Here is an 18,953-nt window from a genome sequence, read left to right as displayed (position 1 = left end):
AATATCATTTTAATAATTGGAAGATCGATTCTTAGAGTTATAAAGGGAAACCTTTATTTTCCCAAACATACACATGGGTTAGGAAAAATGTACAAAATGTTCCTTCATTCAATGTTTGAAATTGGAAACAAAAATTGAAAAAACTCCATACTCAATTTAAATATTTTAGCAAAACCAAAACATGTGCTTGCATTGTGTATTCTTCATGCTTCTGTTTTGGGTTTTGGGTTGACTAGTGTTGACCAATTATAGGGCGTCTACTAGAGGCTCGGGGGTTATGATTGTGATGTCATGATGATGTCTTAATTTCGATCTTTATAAACCGAACCATGGTTATGTGATGGAATGTTCTATGAATTGTTTGTAATTACTGATTGTTATTGTTTTCTAGTCTTCTTGTGAGAAGCTGAGATTCTTATGTATGAGACATTTGACTTAACCACTTGTGAGTTATCGATCAATTATCCTTGGTTTATTTTCTAGTCGCCATGATGGGACTGAAATGTTATTTTATGATGTCATGTTGTGACACGTTTGACTCGATCATTTTGGAGTCTCCGATCAATTATGATTTTGAGATATATTTTGGTTAATGAGAACCAATGGATACTTTTGATTATCATTGATACCTTCAGTTGCCAATAGAGAGCTATTGTGGTCATGATTTTCTATGGATGATTTTCGGTTGCTCATGGGGATTTGATGTTTTTATTGAGGATTAACTTTTGGTATTTTTTTCCAATCGCTTGTATAGGATTGAGGTGATTTATGATTCCATGAGCTTAGGGTAAGTTATCTACTTGTAGTGTCGGGAAGTGGCTTGCAATGGGGGCCGGGGCCCTAAGAGGCTGCCAGGGTAACTCATTGTAAGTTGTTTTAACAAGTGAAAACATTCTCACTAATACTGACTTAATAAACCTAAAAAGATAATTGTTTTGTTCTCGCCCATGCCTCGAGTGCTAGTACAGACTAGGATGGGAGTAGAGAGAACGCTTGGTTGCGACCTTGCATTCCATAGTATGCCTTGTCAGTATGAGAGGATACTACTGGCTGCATGAGGATCAGTAGGGACCCGTGGAGTATTAGCTAACTGCCAAAGTAACTTCTACATGATATATGCGATGACACTTTCTCGCTTGCATAGTAGGTTTCCTACATGTCATTGTGTGCCTCTGAAATTAGATGTCGATTTTGTGATTGGAACCTTTGAGTTAGTATACTTTCAGGATTCCTGGACTTGGAGAGTATTTTTATGCTACGTGATTTTGATAGCCTGTTTGGGACTTGAGATTAACTCCTCAACACGGTGGGAGTGGACCACTTAGGTTCCACGCGATCGGATGGTAGTGTTTTTTCACTCTTATCATTTGAGATCTGTTTGAGACATCGTGGCTAATGCGTCATTTATGATGGTGGATATGTATCCTTTCATTGATGATTAGTATATGTTAGATGATGTTATCTTATGCTTACAGTTGCATGTTAGATTACTTTCTACAAATGATATAGTATGTTAGGTGTGACATTCCTACCATGTTAATACCGATGATCTCTTTGGTGATTTAGAATGTTATGCACAGAGGGATGGCTAGGATCCATGATGGTCTAATGATGCTATTTACGGTTGGGAGGAATCGTGCACTTAATTTATTATGTTGATCTTTTATGATGAATGTCTATATCTTCTATGATGTTGTATCATGTGTGACTTGTGGTTATCTTTACTTTGATGTATCATGAATTAGAATAGGATGATGTACCTTATTCCACATATGTATATTATTTTAAGCCTTCATACCCTGTGACATGTACAGTGGATGATTGAGCATTTAGAAATGTAATGTGTAAACATTGGACTTGTCATTATTATTTCATGTGGTTGTTGTATTAGATGGATTCATTAATGTTAGTTGATCTAGATGTGATTCAACATTAAGGGATCTTTAAAGAATGTAACCTGATATGTTTAAGTTTACTGGTTATTGCTATTGCTTCCGTTATTCATGTATCAGTTGTAAATGATATTACTTACATGTGTTTACTTTTTTTTTTTAAATGCTACCAAACTTAGTGAGATTTTAAGTTAATTCTTTGGATCCCTTGGCAGGGAAAGAAATTGTTGCACCTTGGTGTTGTCATTATGTCAATTCAAGGGTCATCAATATTATCATAGCAATAAGGCACTTATTATTAAGTTGAAAAGTTGTACGCAAATCATTCATGGAAAAAGATGAATTGATTAAGAGAACCACCCTTTGCATAATTGTAATTAAGTTCTTGTTGAAGCCACCTACAGTAAGAAGGGAGTCTCCCCTATTGTTGAGAGAAGAGATAGATATCATGAAACATTTCCTAAAGTCACAATTTCGTAAGTTGTGGTCATAGTGACTTACCAAAAAAATTAGCCAACAAAGTCTAAAGAGTCATTTTTGAAAATGTCAATTATGACATTTTGAAGTCTCATTCATTTTAAGTGACCACGTGCTCTTTGGACTCACATTTAAGACTTATGTGGAGATCATGATACTTAATCCTCTCAATGCTCCTCTTTCCAATTTCAATGTGTTTATTTATTCTTTAGAGTAGATAATCCATGCTTGTGATCCTTTGGAGGTTGCAAGTTGCTTTCAAGGTTCCTAATTCTTTGTTAGAGGTAGTTGATATGGTTTCACTTAAGACTTCCATTGTTCTTGATTAATAGGATTACCATTGTCTTCCTTATTGGGATTCTTATTTGACAAACATTAGTTCATTATTTGTGGAATCCACGTTTCATATTTGGGAGACAAATTTGAGGGTTTAACTCTCCAATTTGATGTTTTTTGTGACACTTTCATTATCACTTTATCTTCATCTCTAGATCTTGATCAAAATCAGATTCCATTGGTTCCTTATTTGTCACCTTCCATTATGATTGGGAGTGTTCCTTATTGGTTTGTGACATCATCTTCCACGGTTTTGGCAACACAAGTAGATTGCAAAGATGTCTAGAATGAAAAGCATTCCCCCATTTGTACTTTGTTTAACTTCTTCCCAAGGGGAGAAATGTTGTTTGTAGACATTGGACTATGTTGTCTTCAAGTACTCATCATCTCTACACATTATCCATTATGGGGGGTCTATGTAGTCTCCTTTCTTTCTTCTTTTTGGGGAACATTTGAATATACATCTCATATATGGTCCTTGGGGATGTGATTGAGTCCTCAATCCATATATCTTGTTTGTTTCCAATTCATGCATCTTGTTTGTTTCTCTCTTGTGGAGAGGAGTTTAGGACATCATCCATTATGGGGGTTGGGAGGGTGAGGGTGTGTAGCCTCATTTCTTCCTTCCTATTTGGGAATATTTTGTTGTATTATATCTAATGGATGTAGTCCTTGTGGGTGTGATTAAGTCCTCCATCCATGCATCTTGTGTGTTTCCCATCTATGAATTTTTTTTTTTCTATTTTAGAAAGGACTTTTTTCTCATGTCCACGCATGGACTTCTATGCTGAGCACTTTCTTGATATCTAGGACAGGATCATCTTACGTCCCTAGTACCTCACTCATCGTTGGACTCACACTCTTCGAATCTCCTTGGGATCTTTTAGGATGGGGTCTCATCGGCTACATATTCAAACTAATCACCAAATTGGTAGGGAGGATAGGATCTGTCGACTTTGTCACCTCGGGGATGTCGAGACCGAGCATCACTTTATTTTTTTTTGTCCCATTTACTATGAGATCTGAGGGAGATTCTATTGTTTGTTCAAAGAGTGTTGGTCCCTTCTCTCATTCTTCAAATATATTGACCAACACTATCTTGCACTATAGCTTTAGGAGACCGTGTAGCTTCGCAAGCACACTATACAGCTCCAACTTTGCTCGACTTCAACCCCTACGCAGCTCAACCTCTTTCTTCGGTCCTACAATTCTTGCCCGAGGATTGAAGCGGACTCTCTGCACTATCTTGGTTCACACCAGATCTGTGAGACCCTGCAGAGATTATACTCGACAACGTCCCTCTAGTAGACCTCAAAGACGACCTTCCAAAGTATTTGATTGCCCTAATGTCCATCTTTCCATTATGGACTACTTCTCGCCTATGAGAAGTTCTTAGCTGTTGTTATTTCTTTTCTCTTGGTTCTTTTGTTGTTTTGCTTTCATGCTCTTTCTGCGGACACCATTTGATGCTCCCCCTGCTAGCATTTGCCCTTTGTACTGTTTCTAGTCCCTTAGACCCTCGCTGGTCTCTTGTTGGATATTAATAAATTTATCTTATCTTATCATGTGACTTTCTTCTTTTCTCCACTTGTGAGAGATTTAATTGCATTTGCATTGTACATGAATACCAACCAATAGCTCACACTGCTTAATAATCTTGTCCCTAAGTTGCACTTAAGTGGAGGGGGTGTTTGAGTAAACTAATACTTACTCATATATTTTAACTTAGGTATTATCATTTAATTAGGTTCATATTTTAGTTGCTGATTATTCCTACCTGCCAGTTTATTTTTTGCCTCCATAAGCAAGGTTTTGTACATTATTTTGTATCACAATACATTCATCCATTGGCAAAATATTACCTCCACATTGTGAAGGTTTGTAGCTCTTTGCAGGTCTTGGGAGGTTAGTCCAACAAAACTCATAACAATTTCCAGAATAATCACTTGTGCATACAAGGATTTGTCATTACAGTTTGGCTCATTTTACCATCTCCAGCTGGAACATTGGCACCCTCAACTCGTCGTATTCTAAATTTCTGTAAATTCTTGCTTCTATGTAAGGAAGAAAACCCATATTATAAAAGCTTGTTTCTACAACGAAGTGTTGGGAGAAAACTGTTCTATTTTCCTGTGTAGTGTGTGTGATGTGCCATGTGAAACTACATAGAATAAATAAGAAAACATTCTTCTCATTTGTTCATCATATGAAAAATGAATAGCTTCATTGAAATAGGTAACATGTAAACACCAAAAAGAGTTCTACACAACACAAAGGAAGAGAAAAATTACAAATATATGATATAATTAATACACATAAACAAGTGATCCAGAAAATTCATCAATAATAACCAGACCAAGATATCTGCTAATCAGAATTTGTTTCCAATTATGCATAATCCTCATTTTTTCCTTTAAAGAGGTAAACCATAGATGAACAGAGAACATAACAAATAACCCGTCTCTCTGCATCTATATTTCCACTTTAACAATCTTTGCAATAAAAAGACCACTAGTTTTTGAGAAGAACGGATCAAATCGTAAGGTGTACTGAATAGACCCACTTTTACAAGGCCAATCCTTTGCAATCTCAATCTCCTTGAGTCCTGTAGCTCAATAAAGAATCACATACAGATCAAAATGGCTCAGAACATTTGAACAGGAATATAGATGAGTAATACGTATCCCAAAATCTACCAATTCCAGGTACCTATGCTTCCATATAGATTGCCTGATAAATTAGAAGATAAAAAAGTCTGACTAAAGGTGGGATGCAAATATCAACTCTAATGAAAGAATCAAATAGTCAAATGGTTGTGTAGTTGAGCTTAAAAAATCACATATTTGATTTCTTTGTGGATTAAATCATTCTAAAATAAGCCATTGCATACACACATCAAGCAGCTATACACGAGAAAACAATGCACTTGCAGTTTTTTTTCATGGTTTGGCAAATTCTTATAGAGAGTTTGATCTAGGATTTTCTCATAATGCTTGGCCATTGAGTTAGGTTACCTAAGGTAATATTAAAACAATTTCCATTTGGTTTGCAGCCCAGCAAATAACATTCCGGAGTTGAAATGTGAACTCCATTTTGCACCAATACTCATTACCAAATATTTAACAACTGCCCTAGAGCTATATTGTACAGTATTTCTGGGATGAGGAGGGTACAGAAAGGTGGGATGCATTTCCAGGACAATTAAGGATGAGATTCCTTTTTTAGGGGAAAACAGGGGATGACAATTAAAAATTAGGGAAAACAAAAAAAATTGTACAGGAAATTCCAATCATTCATTTTAAAGCATTTTATATAATCATTGTAGACCCACATTACATTATATTACAGTTGAGTTGGTAATTGAAATAAGTGTCAATACACAAATTATGAAACTAACAAAAATTAATTGCTCTTATTGTCAATGTTATGAGGTATACTGTATTCTACATCCCTAACTTCCTATAATTTGTGGATGAGATATTACAGTTTACAGTTTTCATAATGCTAACTCATGTCCGAACTGCTTATGTAGTGAATTTAGCATCAGTCTGCGTTTGTATGCTTTTTTCCTTGCTAAAATATAACCTCGAATTGCAACTACACTATTTCCCATCAATCTCAGTCGCTAATCTATTATACTTATTTTTGCCTGATGATGGATTTGGTTGAAGGATCTAAAGCATTTGAAAATAAGTTACAACCTTCCTATGCATTTGACAGAGCCTCTTCACGTCACAGAAAATTGCAAACAACCCTAAACAAATAATAATTATCTATTATCTGTTGTCATTTCTCATCTACAATATCATTTCAGGCATACATTTATGTTTCTATTTTGTCTTATGTGATTGCAACCAGCTGAATCACGAGTGATAAACAAATAATAATTTTCTGTTTTGTGTTTTCATTTCTCGTCTACCATATCATTGCAGGTACAGCCTCATGTTTCCATTTTGCCTTATTTGATTAAAACCAGCTGAATCATGTGTGCATGCTCACTATGAAAATTTTGTACGATGATTACTTATGAAATTATTCACTTATTAACTAATGTACTGGTTTGGGTTCAAGGATGGATTTAGATACAAGAATCCCGTTTGGTAATTCAGAAACATTTTTTCCATTATGGTTTGTATGGGTCCGTGTGTGTGTATATATATACACAAAATATATATATATATATATATAATTGTAAAACTAAATCATTTCATCATATGAATCTATGATGCTTGATCATTGATCAATGCCAAATGTCAAAATTCAAAGATAAACATTAAAAATTTAAATACTTGATCATTGGTCTATGCTCATGATTCTAAAGAAAATCATCACATCGAATTACTGAATTACAAAATGAGAATTCAAAATATAGTTCACTAAAGTTTGAAACATGACTCAATGTTTATGAATAATGAAAGTGTTCATCATTGATCAATCACCAAAGGGATTATCAAAAAAAATCCAGATAAAAATAATAATTAAAAACCATTTTTATGTGAGTTTAGGCTCACTTTATTTCACTTTGGGCCATGGGTCCTTAGGGGTTCGCACGGTATCTCCCTAGGTTCATGGCAAATCTGCGGATCCGGATGGACCCACAGGGTTGAACACGGACCCTAGGTGAATCCAACACAGACCGGTCAGTGAATCCGAACCAGGTTCACAACCGGGCCTGGTTCAAGGGTCAAGGGTGTGAATCCAGTAACATAGCTTATTAAGAATATGCATCTGGTATTTTAACTTGTGGTATCCACAGATCACTTACTAATATTCCCATATTTTACTACACCAAAACTTTGCTGCAATTAAACTAGAAAAAAGCACCAAATGTGAGACAAAGTAATGGCATTGGAGACGCAATATAATGGTATTTGTCCATTTTTCTGAGTACATCTGTTAACAGGCAAACTAGCAGTCCACGTTGAAAGAATTACTAATGGTACTTACCAGGAATATGCAACAACATGCGTCTGATATTTTAACTTGTGGTTTCCAAAGATCACTTAACCAATATTCTAATATTTTATGACACCAAACATCAACTTTGCTGCGCTTAAACTAGAATCAACCACCAAATGTGAGAGAGAAGTATTGGAGAGGGAATATAATGGTATTTGTCCATGTTCTCAGTACATCTGTTAACAGGCAAACTATCAGTCCACATTGAAAGAATTACAATTGGTCTAATAACCTAGGACCAATGCAGATTGCCAAATTGGCTTGACAGAAGCAGAATTTTCAACTTTGGTCTCCTTTTCTCAATATCTCACTTCTTTTGCTTGCTGAACCATTGGGAACAGCCAGCCATCCCCTACTGACACGTGCCAATCTCCCCTTTCTTTTCTGATCAGAGGCTTCCTAGGGATGTTTCCTAACCATCCCCCCATCCCCAAAATGTTCGGGGGACAGGGAAAGCTAGGGAAGCCTAGATAATGCATACCAATGCAACAAAATCTTACTCTACTCTTTAATATATTGGCTTACCCAAGAGAGACATGCTTTGCTTAGGTTAGTCCCACATGTGACCAAGAACTATAATATCCAGTAATGTAAGGGTGAGAGCACTAAATATCAGGAAACAAAACTGTCTTCAACATGTATTACAGATGATCGGACTTCTTTGCGAATGAAAAATAACTAGCATGACATCAAAATAACTCTTCATATCTACAGTAAGTCTACCTTAAGCACAAAGAGGCAAGTGTCACATTAATAGTAACATGAGCTCTCTGAAAAGTTTGTATAAGATAAATTCATCAGCAAGCATATAAGAAAATCTTCTAAACACAAATTATCCATCTGGCTCCCTAAATTCTATATTTTTCGTGTGCTAATATGATTGGGAGGATGTGCACTACTCTAAAAGTATGTCCTTATTATATCTTGTAGAAGCCTAGCTAGTTCAAGGGCGTCTAACTTCATAAGAGGTCAGGTTTCATCATTCGCTTAAAAATTGTCCCTTTGTATGAGCATGACTATTGGGCATGCATACTTGCAATTAATGAAAGTGGAATTGTTCCATTTTAGATGATGGAACCATATTTCATCAGCGTACTTGAAAAATAAATTATGATATTACTTTGCTCCATTGAATCATAGTCTCTAAATTTATGATCTTGGAATGCAACAGCCCACTGGCATACTAAAATTGGCTCAGTCATTTAGTAAAAGATAGAAGATATATTTGATGATTGTGTTCATTTAATCTTTTATAGCTTGCTGTTTTTTACTTCCATTTCTTAGTCTGCTGGAATCACTAAAGACAAAATTAAATCTGCAAGGTATTTTGGTCTTATTAATGAGATAAACAATTCTATAATTTGTACTTCTAAGAAATTGCTAATGATCCAGAGAGCTTTAAAATTACAAACAAACCATAATCATCTACAGCATAGCAAGCAGAGTTCTTACTGGCATTAGGATTTTCAGCGATGAATTGCTCCACAACGCCCTCATTTTGAGTAGTTGTTAAGCTGCATGATTAAGTAATATGAAACAAGAATATCAAGTTCTATAAATCAAGTCTTAGGACTAGAAAATGAATTGCTTCCTGCTCTGCATATTTTGCATCAATATACAGAATTCCAAATTACTATATAAAAGTTATGGATTATGCAGTATGATGACCTGCAAGTGCTGTAAATAAGGGTGCCGCTGACCTTCAGCAATCTAAACCCATTATTCAAAAGCTGTAGCTGCATCAAAGAAAATAGAAAGGCAGAATTATAACATTTCATTAGAGGTAGGCTTCAATTCTTGTTAGTCTTGAATGCTTGTAAAAATTTCCACTAGCAATATATATATATATATATATATATGTATGTTGTACCCATATGAAAATTTTCACCATGTGTTGAGCTTCAAACTAGTCCTGCATCTTTTCATCAAGCATTAGCATGTTTTAGGGCTTGGCCCTTCTTGTCTGTTAATTTTGTTGTCTTTCCTCCATATTGTCGATGCAGTACAGAGGTCAAATGTTTGTGTTACATGTGGAAATCTGCAAGTTTGTTTGCAATCACTACCTTTCTGAGGTAGAACACAGAGCAGTGATTAGGATGTAATTAACTGCACGTCTCCAGGCTGGAAACATATCTAGGGTTTCAACAAAAGGAAGAAACACTCACATGTAATGATTGTAAACTCAATTTTAAAAGCTTGTATTTTGAGTGAAACTCCACTTTTTTTGGCCCTTCTGGAAAGGGGTTGTCTGCTGAACAAATAGTGGGATACCTTAGAGCATAGTTTAAAATAGCACCAATATCGTGGATTCTTGCAAGAAACTGAGGCTGGCACAATAAAGACTAAATTTTCGCACGAGATTTCCGGAAAGAGAAGTTCAAAACCTTCTCGGCAATAAAATCATCACTTGTCGGCAATTTCTTGCCGCTTCTCACCAATATTTGATCAAGTCTCGCAGGCTTCATCAGTAAAACTGGGAGACACAGCAAACGCCAAAACAGATTTATATTCCAGTGTTGAGTGTCTTGGGTACTAGAGAAGGGTTTAGGAGTAGAAAATAAGTGTTTGGCAGCGATCTAGAGCAATTGCAAGTGGATTTGGAGCGGATTTAAAGCTCTTTTCAAGCCAATACAAATTCACAAGTTTCCTAAATTCTTATTCTTTTGAGACAAAAATCTTTCTGTCTTGCCTTAGTTGCATAAATTGCATCTAACTTTTTTGGGACTCTAGAGTATCATTTGCAATGTTCTCTAACACATTTTAGAGTGTAATGACTAAGATCTAACACCATTTTTTAGCAATTTTTCCAAAAAAGAATAGTTTTCTCAATAATTTCATAACCTAATACATTTTTTGTTTGCTTTTTCAAGTGTTTGCTTGTGTTTAAACTTATTTAAAGTTTTAATCTAATTTAGTTTATTTATATTAAATTTCTAAATTTGTGGCTTCAATATGTATTTTGTATGTCTAGCTTGATTTTATATTTAAATGGCAAATATGGATTACTCTACAACTAGGTCAGCTGCAGCATCTGGAGTGACCCCATAGATGCATGTCCATTTGGATTCATAGGCACACATCCTAAAGCAGGTAGAGACAATGCATGGAAATGTGGCTTTGAAGTTACGGAGTATAATAGCTTGATATGCATAAAATGTGAAAAACAAACTTCTGAAGGCATATCTCATTTGAAACCTTGTAGGTATAAAAAAGCATGACACAAGGGTTTGCAATGAAACCATATAGAAATAAAATGAGAGATGATAGCTTTTCTCTATGCCCAAGAAGAAAAAAAGTTGAAAAGGGAAAAGGCAAAAAATTGGCCATGAGAGCATCCATTTCTGAATCGCAAGGTATGTTTCCTTTTTAAGAATCATTTATTATTTTCTAATCACCATTATTAGTTTGGATTATGCTAAAACAATGATCATGATTCATAATGAAATGATATGGGTTGTGACTAGGTATCCCAGTCACCCTTGATGACGAAGAAGCAGCACCTGAGGGCATAGTGGGCTCTCTTCATGGCCCACGGATCTGTGAACCTACCATGCACTCAAGCTCAACTTCCACTTCTGATGGTTCTCGTAGACAACAAAAATCTTTTACTGATGGTTATTTTGTGCATAGATACACACCTCAAGCACAACCATCATTGGTGGGAACAGTGATATGCATTGGCAAGTTGACATTCAATGTGCCGATTTTTGGTTTTTTAACAACCTCGTCTTCAATGTTGCAACAAGTCCATATTCTCTAAATTTTGTGACTGATTGTACAATAGCGGGAAAGGGCACTGGCTAATCTCCAGACAAAATGCACCAAAGACAAAATAAAGTCAAACATGTCTTTTTTTTCAGATTCACGAAATCATGGTGATTTTTTCCCAAATTTTTTGTTGTTTTCGATCACAAAATACGCAAATTATGAAGATCAAAATGGTGAAAAAAATTTTTAAATCAGTGTGTTTTCGATTTTTTGAAATTTAGTCAATGGTACATTTTGTAGGGAGGATAGTTACATCTACAAGAAAGGGCTACAAGCCACCTACTCTTGCAAACTTAAGTGGGAGGTTAGTTTACTTGTTTCAAACTTTAATACTTTTACAGTTTTACAATTTACTTATTTTGGTTAAATGTAATTTTTTTTAAATCAAACTTGTTTACTTAATGTCATTTTTTATTTTGTGCTTGTAGATTGTTGAAAGATGTTTCTAGGGGTAAAGATGTGGTTGAAGAGCAAAAATTACAATGGCAATAGTAATGTTGCACAATACTTTCAGATGGATGGATAGATGGATGAAACCGTACCATCATCAACTTTTTGGTTTCTTACATGGATCAAGTAGTCTATTAAATCCTTGGATGCCTCGGACAAGGTAAAGATGGCTGAGACTTTGGCTCTAATACTACATAATGTTGTGATGGAGGTTGGTGCTGAAAATGTGGACTCCTTGTGCAACACATGTTATTGATCTTCTTTTGGAGAATATAGGGAAATTGGATTGGGTGAAACTGGTTGTAGAGGATGCAAGGAAGATAAATATATATATCTACAATCACCCTTGGGTCCTTTGCTTGATGGAAGACTTCCCCCATGAGAAGGATTTGATTAGACCTGCAGTCACAAGATTTGCAATGATTTTTTTAAAGTTGCAAATTGTTCTTCTTCATATAAATCTTTTGAGGAAGATGTTTGTGAGTCCACCATGGCTAGAGTTAAGTTATTCAAAGAAGCCCAATGGACAAAGTGTTGCATGCATTGTCTTTGATAGCCACTTTTTTGATCTAGCTACAGAAATCACAGAGCTAACTTGTAAACTTCAAAAGTTGAATATTTAACTTTTTTGTATTCATTAATCAAGTCTTTCATTATTAATTTATAACCCTACTCTCTGATTAATAATCATTTTAATTGTAGGTGGTGAAGCCTTTGGTTAAAGTTCTCTACTTGGTAGATGGGGAACAAACCCCAATGGGGTCCCTTTATGAGGCCATGGATACGGGCCAAAGAGGCTGTAAGAAATCAATATAGGGGGGACAGCATAAAATTTGAGTTCATATGAGAAATTATTGATAGGAGATGGAGCAATCAACTCCACCAACCCATTCATGTAGTAGGGTATTTCCTCAACCCTTGTTACCGCTTCTCTCCATCATGTGGGAATCCCAATGGAGAGGTCATGGAGGGCTTCAATGAATGCATGCAAAGGATGGTAAGTGACATTGTGGTGAGAGACCTCATTGTAGCTGAGATGGAAGTGTATCAAAATGCAATGGGAAAGTTGTTCTTCTAAGCCGTGGCAAAGAGAGACAAACAAACTCAAACCCCAAGTATAATATTTGGAATTTGGAGTCTTTCACATGCATGTTAAATAGATATATACTAAGCCAAAAAAACTTGTCCTCACCTAGCTTTCTAACTCTTTAATATATATCTTACAAATGCTTGGTGGCAAAATTAGGATAGAAATGTCCGAAATCTACAAAAACTTGTTCTTCTCATCTTATGCCAGTCATGTAGCTCATCCAATAGTGAGCATAATTGGAGCTTATTCAAATCCATTCACACAAAGAAGAGGAACAAGTTGGCACAAAAATGCCTAAATGACCTTGTCTTTGTGCAATATAACCTTAAGTTGTGCATAAGAAAGGTAATCATTGCCTATTGCTTGATCTCGATGACATAGATCCTTTTCGTAATCGGATGGCACAAAAGCAACCTCCATTGTTCACAGAGGATGGCATATATGATTTGGAGAGGCAGGATATAGAGGAGGAAGGTTTTGCATCGGAATTGGACTGTAATGTTGCCATTATAAAATAAATTGTTAATCAAACTATTATTAATGGGCCGATTTAGTTAATATATCTCAGACCCATTTTTGTTTTGTTTATGTAGTTTGTGTTGTTGTAGGCTATCTTTGTACACCCTTGGAAAGTTTTCCCCGATGGGTATTTAAGCACGACTTGTAGGTAGTCGCAGGGTATGCAATTTGGATCATTTTTTCTATAGTGTGAATTCCTATTGAAGTTCTCTGTTGTTCGCCATTTCGGAAGTGAAAGACCTTCCCTATTTGGTTTTGTCCAGTTTCAGTGGGATTCAACCCTCACCCTATTCCGTCGCCTGTAACACTTCACTCGGATCTAGCAAATCAAAGCAACGTCTTTCAACAAATAGTAATTGAAGGTTATTTGTGTTCAATTCTTCATTCTTGTTTAACATTGTCTGATATATTTGGAATTAATAGTTTAAGTTACAGATCTGTGTTCTTTTCCTTCCATAACCCATCTGCCATTTTACTACCTATCGTACGGCCTTCTTGGCCTCCATATCTGCCCCACCATCATACCGTACAGCCTTGTATTCAATCCACAGTACGACTTTGTCTTCCATCCACCATACAACCTACAATTATCCCCATATGGCCTTGTCTTCCATCCACCATACAACCTTGTCTTCCATCCACCATACAACTGTGTCTTCAATCCATTGTATGACATGCAGATATCCACTGTATGGCCATCAACTAGTATTGCCCATGCACCCTATCTTTTCACCATACGACACCCATACCTCTTCTCCACCAAATAGCCTTATTCAATTCCGTACAGCTTCCTCCATTGCTTGCACTACCGTACGGCCCATACTCCACTGTTACCATACAGTCACATTGAATTTGCATACCGTACAGTGCTTGTTGTTGAAGGTCAACCTAGTCACCTGCACAGAGGTCCGAACCATTACAGTAGTATCAGAACTTCGATCCTACTAGCCTGTGGATAGTGAATGAGAGTTTATAGCCAGAAGAGAAGAACCCATACCATTGATAGAATAGCTGCCAAACCGAAATCCACAACTACCGAACTCATGGCACTACTGAGAGAACTTGCCAAGAATCACGCACAGATCAATGATACTCAAAGACTAATGGAAGAGACTCTCAAGAAGTTGGCAGACAATAAAATATCTGGAGAACAAAATGGTCATAGCGCGAACTTGGTATCAGGTAAAACAAACCCTCATCCAACACGCTCTTGATCTTCCATGCCATCTTTTCCCTCATGGGCAGAGACACCACCCAGAGGGAAGCAGCCAACCTTTGAAGAAATGCAACAACAGCTGAGAGGAGACTAGAAGAATGCCAATTTTGAAGAAGATATATCCTACAAAGATTATGCAAATCTGAGAATGAGATATCTGGGAGGTGAAAACAGAGGATATTTTAATGATTATCTCAGGAGGAAGTTGAGTAAAGTAAATCTGTCACTATTTGACGGATCTAGATCCATATCTACGCAAACGTGGGTAATGAAGGCAAATACTTACTTCCAACTTAATCCCATGTCAGAAGAAGCAATTAAATTTGTGGATTTACACTTGGAAGGAGTTGCGCATGAATGCTGGCATCACGACACCATCACACTAGGGCAATGATCAAATAAATACTTATGCGAAATTCACCGAGAGATTGATAGATCGATTTGACGGTAAAGATCCGGCACTCAATTTCAAAGATTTGGCACAATTGAGACAAACTGGATCAGTTGACCAATATATTGCAGAATTTCAGAAACTTTTGTTTTGGTCATGAACATTTCTAAAAAAAGACGGATAGTGCTCTTCATGGACGGACTAATAGAACCACTAAAAGGATGAGTAAAAGGGTTTGATCCTACCACCCTATTGGAGGCTATTAAGAAGGCAAGCAGTATGACATTATCAACGGCATCATCCTCACGAAGTTACATTTCAAACTGCCGGTGTTTTCGAGGGACAAAGATAACAAACCTCCACTGAGAAAGCCATACATGGACGAAGCTACCACACAGGAGCTCCGAAGGAAGAAACTATATTTCAACTACTAAGGACCATGGGAACCTGGGCACAAATGCCTCGGAAAAGGAAAGATCCACTACAATGAGGTCGTGTCCAATGATGAGGATGAACGGGAAGAAACACCCTCCAAAGACAACCGACATCACGACGACACCAACATGACTAGTTTAAATCGTATTGAAAGAATTGCAGCATTGGTACAGCGTGGAAGAACTATTGCCCTAGCTGGTAGCACAAGGTGCACGGTTTTTCGTGTATGGGGAACCCTTCAAGGACAAAGGGTTATGGTGATACTCGATAGCGGAACCACTGTAAACTTCATAAATCTTTGGTGAAGTTGTTACATCCCAAATTTTTGACCTAAATTTTAAACTTGTTCATAACCATTGGATTTAACAAGTTATTCTTTCATGATCATGTAAAATAAGTAGTTATTTATATACGTTGTATTAACTGTTAATGAAGATGGTCATTAACTTTTAACTATTATTAGATGATTAGCAATTGCTTGATTTAAATGACAATTATTATGTTTTAACAAATTATTATAGAATTATTATTATAGCAAAGGTGTTTTTCATAGGTGATTGCAAGAGAAGATGAAGAAAGGGGGGGAAGCATTGCTAAATGGGATCATCGGAATGGGATGTTCGCTTAGTTAAATCATCAGGATCGGCAACTATAGTCTTAAACTTCTTTGGAAAGGGTTCAACGACTTCATCACAGGATACATTTTTGGGACTCACATGAGCTATTGAGAAAATGCTCTAAGAAAACATAAAATAATCTAATTTAAAAATATAAAACATACCTCCAAGGATTTTTAATTGATCTTTATCATATCATTATAATAAATATTTACATACGTATATATAAATATAAAAATGAAATGGCACCAATAAATTATAATAACATAATTTAATGATGTCACTCCATTGATATACTTACATGAACGTATATAATTATATATTATAATAACAATTGAAATTACAATCTTTCCTACTCTTCTTTCCAAATTCTTTTTTTATTTTTTTATTTTTTTTCCTTTCCTTCTCTTTCCATAATCGATTCAATACTTGGAAATTCGAATGGTTTAAAGCCTTTAAACCGATGAAGCCAAGAAGTCATGGCTAGACTCTTAAATAGAAGTCGTGAAGGGAGTCGGACACCACTGTCCACACTCACTTTTCTTTCTGCCACCATTTTCAAACTCTTTGCCTCAATAGCCCCGAGTTCTACTTCATCACCAGTATTTTCTAAATCTGCCAACACCCTGCAAATACCGATTCAAAAACCTTGATCAGACTGTGTGAATTTAACTGAGCTGAGCAGGTATTTTCGGCTAGGATACTGAGGTTAGGCACTGAAAGTGACATCTAAAGAGACAAGAGGGTGCCAATCAGAATTCAAGTTCTCCAAACCATACATATCAGGTCATGAGATACCTTCTTATGTTTTTCCTTTGTTTGAATGTATATTCTACTGCAACCGGCTAAGCTTAGGAGTGTTTTTCTTTATGACTGAGATCATATTATGTAACTTGTTGACTGTTCCCTACGAATTGCATTGAGTTTCCCATTTTATTTTCATTGTATCCTGAACCATCATTAAAGAAGTCGAGTAGTAACTTGAAAAAGGAGTCTCATAATGTTATAAGAACCTTCATGAATATTACTGATATCAATAGCAAGATTTATGCTGTCTCAAACTATGATAAAAGATACTAAGAGAAAAATGCTCATCCAATGCACCTGGGAATCACCAGCAATGAAGCCACAAAATGGTGGAGAGGTGAAAAAGGGCAGAGTGCTCAAAAAAATTTAATGCACTTGGAACTCACCAGCTGGTAGTCATGAAATGGTGAAGAGGTGGAATAAATGAAATCATACATGAATAACTTAAAAGAAATATGCTCAATAGTTCATGCTTATCCCTATAATGAACCTGTTGTCAAGTCGAGCGATGATGATCGGGTCGTTGAACCCATCGGAAATCCTTGGCCAAGGTAGTTTATAGGCTTGTTTTCCATCTAATGATCACTTGATGTCAGTAGCACCAGTTATGTAAGCATCTTCATTTTGTAACTAAGCGGACATTCAAAACACCAGGATGCTCAGGTGGCTAGACTGAATAACATCCCAAGCTCAATCTCGAGGTAGGGAGGACCATTCTAATTTAATAGAATGTGTGGGAATAAGTATGGTCCGAGGTTGGGAGGTTAAGCCTATGTCAATGCTCCTCTCGCCAAAGCCGAGGCTTGTACAACCAACTAAAGATTCTCCGATGACACTTGTATGTTCCTTTCTTTTCTTGTTAAGCATTTACTTTACTTGTTAATCAGTTAATCATGAATATAGATATGCTAGTTTGTCATTAAATCTAGTTATTTCAGCTGAACATGAGTATAGTTGTGAACAATAAATCGTTATTACAGTTGATCATGACTATAGTTATGCTAGTTAATCTTTAATCTATTTGTTTCAGCTGAACATGAATATAGTTGTGTATAGTTAATCGTTGATCGAGTTATTTCAATTGAATATGATTACAGTTATCTTTTGTTAATTGATAAAAGCAGTTAATGTCATGTGAAGAGGAATTAGTTAGCTATTTACAAAATGTTGGGAGTTTTAGTTTTAACCATTTTTGTTTTAGATATGAAAATCCGTTTGTTACATATGGTATCAAACCGCTGGGTTCAACACTAAACCTCGGGCACACTACCTTCCATGTAAATCTGAAAAATTCTTAGAATGATTGTACAGGATGCAAATACGTAAAACACCCCACAAGAAGGCTTGACATCCCATTTTCCCCTATTTAATTAAAAACATGCCTAAATACAATTATACTTGCTGCTCCATGCCCAAAGATAACGGAACTCTGAACCAGGCATTGCAACGAATGAGGAAAGAAAGAGTCAAGTGGACCCCTGCTAGTAAAGCAGCATACAGGAGCAAGTTAATTCAAAACTGGAATGCTCAACAAGGAAACTCTTTTTTACATTTCCACAAATCCTGTATGGTGCGGCATATGTACCAATCTGAGCAAAAACAAAATGCTGAAAAGCAAGATCAAATATTCTGATGTAACATCCTCAATAGAGGAATTTTTTGTAAATAAGCTGCTATAAGTACAGCAGCAAAGTATTAAGTTAATTAATTAAATCTATTTAACTCGTGTTTCATGCATTTGCAAACTCTTTATGTTGTGAAAATACTTAAATATGTATAAATTCAATAAATTGACACAAATTTTGCAAATTAACAGGTGAAACCAATAAACAAAAATAAAATGAACAGTAACAAGAACGTTGCAGATCAGGGCATAGTCCATGAAAACACTCAATCTTCCATGAGTTGTTACTTCAAATTTTGCAAGAAACACAACAGAAGTTGGATAATATAGAAAGAAGAATCAATGAAATGGCAGCCTAGATGGGACATAACC

At 36.0% G+C, this 18,953-nt stretch overlaps 1 protein-coding gene across 4 annotated transcripts in view; it reads right to left on the bottom strand.

Annotated features, from left to right (window-relative positions):
* Positions 1-18,953, bottom strand: part of LOC149539874 (S-adenosyl-L-methionine-dependent methyltransferases superfamily protein) — a 199,953-nt gene that overhangs the window by 54,058 nt on the left and 126,942 nt on the right. For 2 of the 4 annotated variants that reach the window (XM_089801075.1, XM_089801077.1), the window contains exons 7-8: positions 9,333-9,400; positions 9,117-9,178 (exon numbers count right to left, since the gene is read on the bottom strand). In XM_089801075.1, coding sequence (XP_089657201.1) covers positions 9,117-9,178; positions 9,333-9,400 — 130 coding nt within the window. Of the gene's footprint in view, positions 1-4,980; positions 5,311-9,116; positions 9,179-9,332; positions 9,401-18,953 lie in introns of those variants that run through there. The other 2 variants (XM_089801074.1, XM_089801076.1) reach the window with 2 other exon arrangements.

The sequence above is a fragment of the Cupressus sempervirens genome, chromosome 9 (genome assembly GCF_028749045.1).
Source record: "Cupressus sempervirens isolate cs-2001-9-10 chromosome 9, ASM2874904v1, whole genome shotgun sequence".
NCBI classification, from domain to species: domain Eukaryota; kingdom Viridiplantae; phylum Streptophyta; class Pinopsida; order Cupressales; family Cupressaceae; genus Cupressus; species Cupressus sempervirens.
This window is presented reverse-complemented; position numbering and strand designations above follow the sequence as displayed.